At 35.1% G+C, this 10,371-nt stretch overlaps 1 protein-coding gene across 1 annotated transcript in view; it reads right to left on the bottom strand.

Annotated features, from left to right (window-relative positions):
* Positions 1–10,371, bottom strand: part of ARHGEF3 (Rho guanine nucleotide exchange factor (GEF) 3) — a 20,453-nt gene that overhangs the window by 5,627 nt on the left and 4,455 nt on the right. Inside the window, 5 exon segments of the mRNA XM_009709208.1 lie at positions 1,267–1,524; positions 3,190–3,266; positions 3,361–3,457; positions 3,788–3,850; positions 6,382–6,552. Coding sequence (XP_009707510.1) covers positions 1,267–1,524; positions 3,190–3,266; positions 3,361–3,457; positions 3,788–3,850; positions 6,382–6,552 — 666 coding nt within the window.

The raw sequence follows: 10,371 nt of genomic DNA, 5'->3' as shown, positions 1-10,371 counted from the left end.
TCAAAGCGTAACGGTGTCCTTCTGAAGCAGAATACCACAAAGCTATATAAGGCTATTGAAATATCAAGAAAAAAATCCTGATTGTATTTTATTAAACAATTACCAAATACAAGTACTGGAAGAAAGCATTTTAAATATTTTTTAGAAGATATTACTAGACATTACATAGAAAAGCAAACCCTATGAATAAGCAGAATTCTTTGAGATATTTATGATTTTTGTTTGGGTTTAAGAGAATATGCACAAGGGGAAAATGTACCTTATAGATTATATCTAAATGCGCGTATCCAAGCTTTGAATTTAAACCACAGTTGTCCAGTTTTACAACAGAGAAGTTGAACTGGGCAAGGGATTTGGGGAAGGAACAGCAGAAAAATAGTAGTCAGGTGCATGTGTTTTGAAACATGCACTTTCCAAAAAAGGCAGGGCTGTAATTTTTCAGCAAAGAAATACTAAAATGTACAAAATATATCAAGTCTAGGCAAATCATAAATTTTGTCCTCAAAATATTAATGAAATTTACCTATATTTAAATACTATTCAAAAGCAGGAGGATACTGATGATATTTATTTATTCACTAATTTAGAAGTTTGTTTCAAACAAATCTGCTACGGTAAACTCATTTACTCCCAAATATACATTTGCGTGTGTGCACATATTATTGGATTTTATATATATGTGTGTGTGTATATATATATATACGTATGAGAAAGAACAGAGATCTTGGAAACCCTTCAGAATATCTGAATCAGGTCCCTTTCTATTAATAAGGAGTTTTAAAGCCTTGGATTTATCCCTCTGGTTTTACTTCAGAAAGCGCAACGCTATTCTGAATAAAAAAGAGAACGAAGGCCAATTTCAGCAACATTCCTGCATATGAAAATTGATCTAGATTCAGAGGTTATGTAAGGTCTCAAGCCAGAGAATAAAATGTATCTAAATAATCTAAAACCTGAAAAGAAATCTCCACATTACCCAACTTAGATTAGAATGGAAAATGACACTGAAAGGCAAATACAAAATGGACAAGGATCAGACAAGAGGAAAACACCTCACATCCCCTACCCCCGCCTTTTTTTTTGGTATCACTTTGCTATCGAAGTAGGATTTAACTGGGGGAATGGGGCTAGATATTTCATGTATTACTTTTGGCTGTTTGTATAAGTATTAGCATTTCCATATTTTACGTAGTGTCCCTTAATTCATTAATAAGCTAAAAAGTGCTATAATCTGCTTAAAAAAATCCAAACCCAACAGTAACTCACAGCTTCTTCAAGGTGCTGCTGATCTGGATGATCATTTGGTGTGTGTCTCAAAATTTCTCTAAGTAGTAATGGGTATTTAACCAAACGGCTTCTTGGGATGTCAAGGAAATTCCAAAGGTCCAGTTTGCGACTAAAAGGAGACTCTAAGCAGCGTTGTAGGAAATCTTGCACTCTGTGATCTTGTTTCTTGTGGTCCAATAAAGCTTTGGCTGCTACTTGATTGCTGCAGTAGCTATCATAGGAGTTTAGGCATGGAAGCTGAGGAAAGGAATAAGTTATTCTGCAGCTGAAACAAACCACAGTTTGCTACATCGAAAGTTTCAAGGGATGAGGATGTCAGAACTCATGTTGAGAGTCTTTTAGCTAGAGATTTATCCACAATTTATTGATGATAGTGTTTCCAACATATGTAAGGTTTACAAGGGTCCTCTGACCACCTTGTTTGTCATTTAAGTAATTTAGAAGCACTAACTCATCTCTCAGTTCCTAGAGGTCTCCAATATTATTCCAAAGCATTAAAAATATCCATGACTTAAGACTGAGCACTACTTAGTGCAGACAATGGTTGAACACAGAAGTCTGATTTTAATTATGAATTGGAATAAAAGCCTAGGAATGAGTACTCCCAAACCTGGCCTTTTTTAGATATGCCAACTTCTATAGTCAGACTTCTATATTGCCCTCAAGAACCTTGAACAAACTAAGATAACAGAACTGTGCCTTAAATCTGAAAAAATTAGCTTGTGTGTTGATTAGAACAACTCAACCATTTACAAAAACAGCTATGTTAACACACAATTATATGTAAAATCTCCAACAAAGGAAATTAGACTTGGACACAGAATCACAGAATCACAGAATCATTTGGGCTGGAAGGGACCTTTACAGGTCATCTAGTCCAACCCCCCTGCAGTGAGCAGGGGCATCTCCAACTAGATAAGGTTGCTCAGAGTCCCAGCCAGCCTGACCTTGAATGCCTCCAGGGATGGGGCTTCCACCACCTCTCTGGGCAACCTGTTCCGACATATTTGGACCAAGAGATGTTCACTGTTGTGAACAGTCCAGAAAATAAATGTATTTAAAATTACTTTATGCAAAGGAAAAAAGAGAAAATTTTGACACTTACAAGCTTACCATTAACTATCTGCAGTATGTACTAGCAGTGATCATGTTTCTTTTGTATACAATAGGCCACTGTTTCACACAGAGCTGCTAAATATGTTATGACCTAATCCCTTGAAAATGTCAAGCTTTTTTTTCCTGCTAAGTTTCATTAATTACATATACTTACAAGTAAACATTTCATGTACCTAAATCCTCTTAAAATTAGCTCTTTTCTAATATAATGAGCAATTTTATCAACAAAACTAACAAAAGCTATTTTCAACGTTTATGCTGTGGATGCTAGTGGGGCAACAATAGCATCTCTCTTGTATCCCTGTCTGCCTTATTTTAACAAACTTCTAGAAAATTAGTATCTTTGACAGCACTAACAACTACCTGTTACCTTTATTGGAGCAGACTGACGTTCAAAAATAACTGTCAGTTGCCCTTACACAATATGACTGTACAAGATTCATTTCCCTAGGAAACCAGAATACAAATGGGGGCAGATTCTTAAATGAACTACATCAGACAAACTCTAGTCTGACTCTTGATTTTTATTTAAAGCATATTAAATACTGCTCATCTCCTAATTAGCAAAGACTTTTAAAAAAAACATCCTAGTGTAAATATTTTAATGGAAAATCCCTGAAAAGGGAAAATATTCCATTATGTCTCTAAATAGTTGCCCTACCTTTTAAAAACACTTTGAAAATATATTTTTGACATGTTATGCTAGATATGGAAAGGAAATTGTCTGGTAAAAACTGTTGCAACTCTGAACTAAAGTCTTGAAATTCATTAAAAACTCTGCCTTACCCAACCCACAAGGATATGGCCAACATGTTCTGTTGATCCATCAGGTTTCCTGACTTCTTGAAGTCGCCTAAGAAGATCTGGTCACGATTAAAAGAACAAAATAAACTTCACTTAATGAAGAATACAATCTATGTGCAATAGTAACGCAGACAAACAATATTTGAGTTTTACCTTCATGTAGAGGAATTAGAGAGTCCAATGTTCCAAAAATTTGGTTCAACTCTCGCTCTGTCATTATGGAAAGTTTAAGCATTGGGTCATGATAAGCCTGAAAAGAAAAACAGGGAGTTCTGTAATTAATATATCATTAGTAGCTGAAAAAATAGTGATAGCATTTAAAGCTCCGTATAAGTAAAACCAGACCAATTGCTGAGAATATTTTGAAGTTTCATAACCATATCTTAAATGATCAATTTCATAATTAAAAAAAATTAGAGTAGCACACTTAAGTGTTTCAGAAAGAATGAGAAATTAGATATATGTTTTGTTTTTTCCCTCTCTTACTGTCTTAGCAATTAAAAAACACAAGGTTTATTTTAAAAGTGATACGACCCAATGAATACTGTTGTTGTGTTTTCCGGTTTTTTAGAAAACATACCTTTTTTGCTAACTTCAGATCTTCTATCAAGTCTTCTTCTCCCTGGGAAAGTTCAAAGATAGCCTGTAAAAAGACACACAAATATTACAAAATTTCTTTATTTAATCTATACTCAACTTGTTGAGTTGATGTTATATTCTGAACAGCTGTCTTAATACCATGTAGCAGAATTTCTCTGCTAAATTTAATTGCAGAAATCAAGTAAGGCTTTATTCATAGCTACAGAATCATGTGCAGTATTTTTTAAAACAGAGCTATATGAGATTGTTCCTAAAATGCTTATCTGAAATAGCCACAGAATTAATTTTTTTTTTCAAACAGATGTGTTTCCAGATGGGGGAGCTATCTTCAGTGTGGTATTCTGACTCAACTGTTTATACAACTATTTGCAAAGGAGTTTGTTGTGTTTCGTTTTAACACATGCAGTGGTAAAAGTTCCAGGTGGTCTAGTAAAAGACAGATCTTCTTTAAAACATTGGTAGTAAGCATTTTTATTTTTGTGCCAGTTCATTTTTTGTTATGAAGGCTGAGTTCTTACTTAACTGTCAGCTGATGTTAGTTACTTCTCTTGAAGCAGATTTGAGACTTTAAAGCTGGTGGATTAAAAATAACCATCACCCTAATACACTGGCTTATCAAAATACTACGGTATTTACTTATTGCATGATTTCATTCTAAACTGGGGTACAGTAAAAGTTAACAACATTTTGCTCAGTTAGAATGACAAACTTTACAGTCAAGGCTTTCAACCTGCATAAATCATGGAAGAACATCTTCAGCTAGTGCAGATTCTCCTAGCTTGATAATATGCATACATGGAAGGCTTGCCACAGTGTGAGTTAATTGACAGCGCAGGCATGGAAGTGGTTCAGATACTCTGTTGAGGCATGCAGTATAAGAATCAATATAAAGCAGAACCCTCATGCAAAACTTCCTGGAATACAGGTCATTTATTTGAGCTCTATGAAGGGTCCTGGCTTCTGCTCCAAGACTGTAATGACTGTTACACTATGCAAACAGTTTCTACACTTCATCTTTCAATAAGCTGCCTTTGAAGTTCTCAATTTAAAAAATTATTTCCTATGAATTCTTGTATAACGTTAAAATCTGCACAAGAAATGCTTGATGTTACTGTTGTTTGATTTATGACTCAGTCCCTGAAGTATTCTCAGAGATTGTTATAAACTTTGTTGATACTGCTAGAAATTTCTTTAGAAAAAAAAAATTAATGATTCTGCGGAGCTCTGTCATTGGCTGTAACATGAACTATTTAGAATTTGTCATGTACAACTGTCCTGGTTTGGCTAAAACAGGACCACTTCTCCTTTCAGTAGAGTTTTTTTCTTAAGTTTCTTCTAAGTAACTGCACTTTCTGAAAATGGCTACGTGTTTTTCAGACAGTGTCTGCTTTCAGAATTGATAACACAATGTTTACAGTTGTTACTAAAGTAACAGCAGGGTTGGTATGCAGAAAGGCCCATGTTTATACTTATTCCTCTGGGAACCAAGGTCACTGTTGGCTCTCTTATGGTCCACATGTGAAAAGGCATAAAACGGTTGCACCTGTGGGTAAGTGTGGATGGAACAGGTGACCAAAAACTGACCAATGAGGTATTCCATCCCATGCACATCATACTCAGTATAAAGCTAAAGGATCATGGGGGTCAGCCCTTCTTTCATGGCTGGCATTGTTGTGGGACTCCGCTTGTTCTCCTGCCTCTGATCCCGATCCATATATTCCTGAATCCAGTTCCTGTTTACTGCTGAATCCAGTTTAGAACATCTGGGTGCCCACCCTGCTAGGCAGCGGTGCGAGCCACTGAGGCTTCCAATTCCATGATTGTCATTGGTAAGCTCAATATTGGTTTTGTGTGGGTTTATTTCTATTATCAGTAGTATTAGTATTAATATTTTAATACACTTTTTATTGTTATTATTAGTTTTAATTTTCCAACCCATAAGTCTCTCTCCCTTTTCTCCTTTCTTTCCCCTTCTGGGGAAGGAAGGGGTTAATAGAGAGTGTCTGCTTTAAGTGCCAGCCCAGCCGTAAAAAGTGACACCACCACATTAAAACTACTGACCTACTCTTTTTCTGCTTTGGAAATTACTTCTTTCGATCAATATTTCATCTTTCTAGCACTGAAAACTTCCTCAAAGACACTCTTTTCCAACAAGGGAAATGGTTGTGCATTTCTGTGTGTTGGTATCACTTGATGATTACCTGTTCCTGAAATAGCATGCTCATCTATTGTTACTAGAACAAAAAAATGAATTATCAAAATATCAACCATCACTACAGAAACTGCCACACAGAACATGTACACAAATGCAGCCAATCACAGTACAATATATCTTAGTGACTTCACATTTATTAAAGAAATATGATGAGCTGATATTAAAAAAGAATATATTCATCTAATATAGCTTGAATTATAAAGACTAGGGATGGGATTCTGCTTCTAGTCGAGGTGGTGACATTCTGTTTAATTTCAGGAAAGCTTCAAGTACTATCCTAATGCCCACAAGCATTCCTCAACTTCATGATTTCAAGATGACTTTGGAACCTTAAATTTACAGTTGAAAAAAAATTATACCTCTTGACGCTTGATTTCTTTAGATGTAAGCATGTGATTGACACAAACATCAAAGGTCTCACTCCATAGTTTGCTGTCTCTCCGCTTTGTGTTAGCAGGGGGCATATTTCGAGACCATGGTCGTGGACTGAACAGATCTGGGCGACTGTCACTACGGAAACTGATAGAACGCTAGAAATATATAGAAGAATATTTTTTATTGTTAGAATAGTTTCACATTACACATTTTTTTCCTAAGGAATTTATATACATAGTTCATTACAACAAACAAACATTATCTAATCAGTTTTTACTGTGAACTTAATAGCAATGTTTAGTAGTGGGAATGTAAGAGGAATTATTTTAATACATCTTTATGGAAGGCCAGTACTTCCATTCCTGCACTGAACTATGCACATGTCCTGTTCTCAACATGTTTAAAACTATACAATGCATTCATATACCATGCAACAAGAATGAACTACAAGGATAATGGCAGAATGGTCTAACACACTAAACTAACATAACTGATCAAATACAAAGTTTCAATTCAGTAAACAGACAGGAATTATTCATGCATTACACATATCTGCCTCATTAGATCCCTAATACTTAAAAATTTAGAATTAATGCAAGTTTTGAGACAAAACTAGTACAAATACATTTTTGGTTCATTTTGAAAGAAAGATTCAATTGCTACACAGAAACTCTGGAAAGCTAGGACAGCAAAATCTGGTAGATAAACTCATCTTGTATATCAACTGAAAGTCAACAGAATTGTTGGATTTTGTTTATTTTGGGGAGGTGGAATTGTTCAAAGCTGTCTGCACTGAGAAAAAACAGGTCCTACCATAATAATATCAGATTAAAAGGTGCATTACATCAAACACATACTGATAATTTAAGAAAAAAAAAAGTTTTCTCAGTTGAAAAGAAAGAGGGTTCATAAAGTGAGATTGCCCTTTAAAACCTTTCCTCTTACCTTAGTAAGTGTCTTGCTACCTGATGGTAATACTTTTTTTTTTTTTTGGTAAACTGTCAGAATCATGAAAGATTTGATTCCAGATATGTACACAAGCAGGATTAAAGAATTAGTGCTATAATGCTCTAACTGACCAAACTGGTTTTGATACCTGGAGAAACCCTTTCAACTGGTAACTTCCTGCCTCTTCAGATGTATAATGAGATCAAGAAACTAATTCACAGAGAAAGGTGTGAAATGCATATCTGACTGAAAAGAGAAGAACAATAACATTATCTTTAAGGAAAAGGTATGTCAATATTCAGATTTTAATGTTTATGACAAGCAACAAGCCAGATTCTTTTCACACCACTTGCTCCTACTTACTTCTTAGCATTTGAAGAAATGTGTTAAACAATCAGTGCTGGCAGGCAGGAAATTGTGAAATACCAGTATTGTGTTCTACTGTTGTAGAATCTTCATTAATATTTCTGGAACCTCTAAACGCTAAACCAGCATCTCTGTATCTTTATGTGGTCTAGTCTTAAACTTCAATAAAACCAAGTCCAATTTTAAGCAAGACTTCAGAGTTCTATTTGTCTGTAGACTCAGAGTTCAGGCTAAGGACGGTTACTTTATGCTCTCACTGCTATTTTGAAAACATTCCTTTCTTGCTTCATTAAAATTAGAGGCTTCTTTTTGAGGTCCTACCTCTGAAATGCCTCAAGTATTTCACATTGTTGAAGTACTCTACATTTTTGTTGTTATTTAAAACCTACCTTACATAACACAATCATCTTTCAATTGCCTTGGGTAAGAATATTTAAACCAAAATAAATTCTCTTCATTTCCAGATTGAAAGCAGCATATACAAAATACAACATTTGAAATTCTCCTCTGAAGATAAGAGCCCATGAAATGCAAACAGTGCCTATAAATACAATATGTTTTTAAAGTACCAGAATATATATTATGTAAATAAAACCTGTGCCTTTTAACAGAAGCCATTTTGAGCCCTACTTGGAATTGACAAAACCCCTAAAAATAAACACACACACACACACATATATATACACCAACCTTTCAAAACTTTGCAAGTCAGGTGCTAGTCTTCCTTCAAGAGTTAAGAAGATAAAGAAATACACATGAAATTACATGCTTAATTTACACTTGTTATAATGATCAATCATTGAACTCGTTATTTTCACATGCAAATGGAAGGATTAGGGAAAAGAGGCAGGTGTGTTGCAGCCACAAATCACCAAGTATGAGAATGCAGCCAAGCAGAACAGTTGTCATTCCATGACCCAAGGTGGAATGCCCCTTTCCATGCATTCCCATATACATCCTCCAGCATATAGCTCCTTTGTGATGGTGTTTTCTTAAAGGAATGTTTCATGTTGAATGAAAAAAGTACTTAAAACGAAAAGAACCAGACAGACTGATTTTTTGAAGTAAATGCCTTGTTCTTAAAACCTTTCAGCAAAAAGTCACATATCATGTTATAAAATGGCACGCACCCATAACTGAAATTACATACAGCATTTTGAGAAAAGTAAGCTTTCACATCCACTGATAGTAATGTTTCTTTATGCTGCATGAAAATGCTTGATACTATTCTCTACAGCCCTATACTGTCCTCCACAGGGCAGAAGTGACACAGGCTAAGAAACTCAAAAGGAAACCAAACTCCCCAAAATCCTGCTTCCTTGCTTAGCATCTTTGCTACCTGAACACAGCAGGTATATATTTAATTGATTTCTCTCACACATCAGCCTTTTAATTAACCATACAAAGTATACCTTGCTTAATATTAATAAGGAACATTGGATTAAGGGGTATTTATTAGTGGAAAGGGACAGAAGTATTTTGAGGTGTTATTTAACAATGAGGACAAATTCACTTCCAGAGAAAGCGGTTTCTTTGACTGGCATGTTTCCTTCTTTTATACACTAACACAGCAAAGGCAAAAACACCGACTGACTTATCCTGGTACACTGATATCTAGTTAGGCTGGGAATCACATACTTCAGTGTGGAATCCAACCTTATTTTAACATATTATCATCTTCTTTGCATACACGTTGCAGAAATTGGCTTGTAAAGCTATGAACACACAAACTAATACATCACCAGGGAAATATGATTTAATGCTAAAATTAATACTTTGTCCCCTGAAAGTCAAGCATACTTGAATCATCAATGCTATAACAGACACGAATAGAAATGAGAAGTAAACCTGATATATAAGCCTAACTAAAGAAATCCCCAAATAAACAATAAACTATTTCAATAAATTTCTCTGATAGTTTAAGATAAATGTACAACATCAGCTTCACCATCTCAGTTCTTCTACCTTACCCATTTTTTTTCAAATAAACAGACCCATTTCAGTTTAGTGGAATAGAGCCCACCGAAGTTCTATCAGAAACAGCTTTCACTGGCTGTTACAAGCCTGTTACCATGAAGGGTCTATGGGATACTGATGTTAATTCATGAAATTAACAAACCTTAATTTCAGCTGCAGTAAAGCAAAGAGCTTCATGTACTGGGGAAAGAGCACTAAAGATCCAAGTCCTAACATTCAGAACTGATGTTAGAAAGAGCTTTCTTAAGAATTTTTAGAAATTTCCAATGTCCTAAGATAGATAAAAATAATTTGGACTCCCTACTTAAATTCAGGACACACTGATGAAAACTGAAGTTGTGGAGGAAGCTAGCCAGACTTTAATTTCGCTCTTCAGCATCAGCTGGAGGTCTTTTTCTGATCCTATTTTCAGCTTTTAAGCTGAACAGCACAGCTGTGAATAAGACCAAGCAGAAACAAGCAGATCATCATCATCATTAGTCTAGCTTGATACAGACTGAAAATACAGCTAGGAAATAAAGTGGTTTTCCAAGTGGATAAACAAATAAGAATACCTGCTTAGCATTTGTTATCCTGCAGGTATACAGACAGACTCTGTCAGAGACAAAGCTAACAACATTATTAGTCAGGTAGTCTACAGTGCTCTATGTGACACAAACAGTGATTACAAATAGGAAAAAACA

Source organism: Cariama cristata, unplaced genomic scaffold (assembly GCF_000690535.1).
Source record: "Cariama cristata isolate BGI_N322 unplaced genomic scaffold, ASM69053v1 scaffold32801, whole genome shotgun sequence".
Taxonomy (NCBI): Eukaryota; Metazoa; Chordata; class Aves; order Cariamiformes; family Cariamidae; genus Cariama; species Cariama cristata.
The sequence above is the reverse complement of the archived record's forward strand: the minus strand, read 5'-3'. Positions and strand labels throughout refer to the sequence as shown.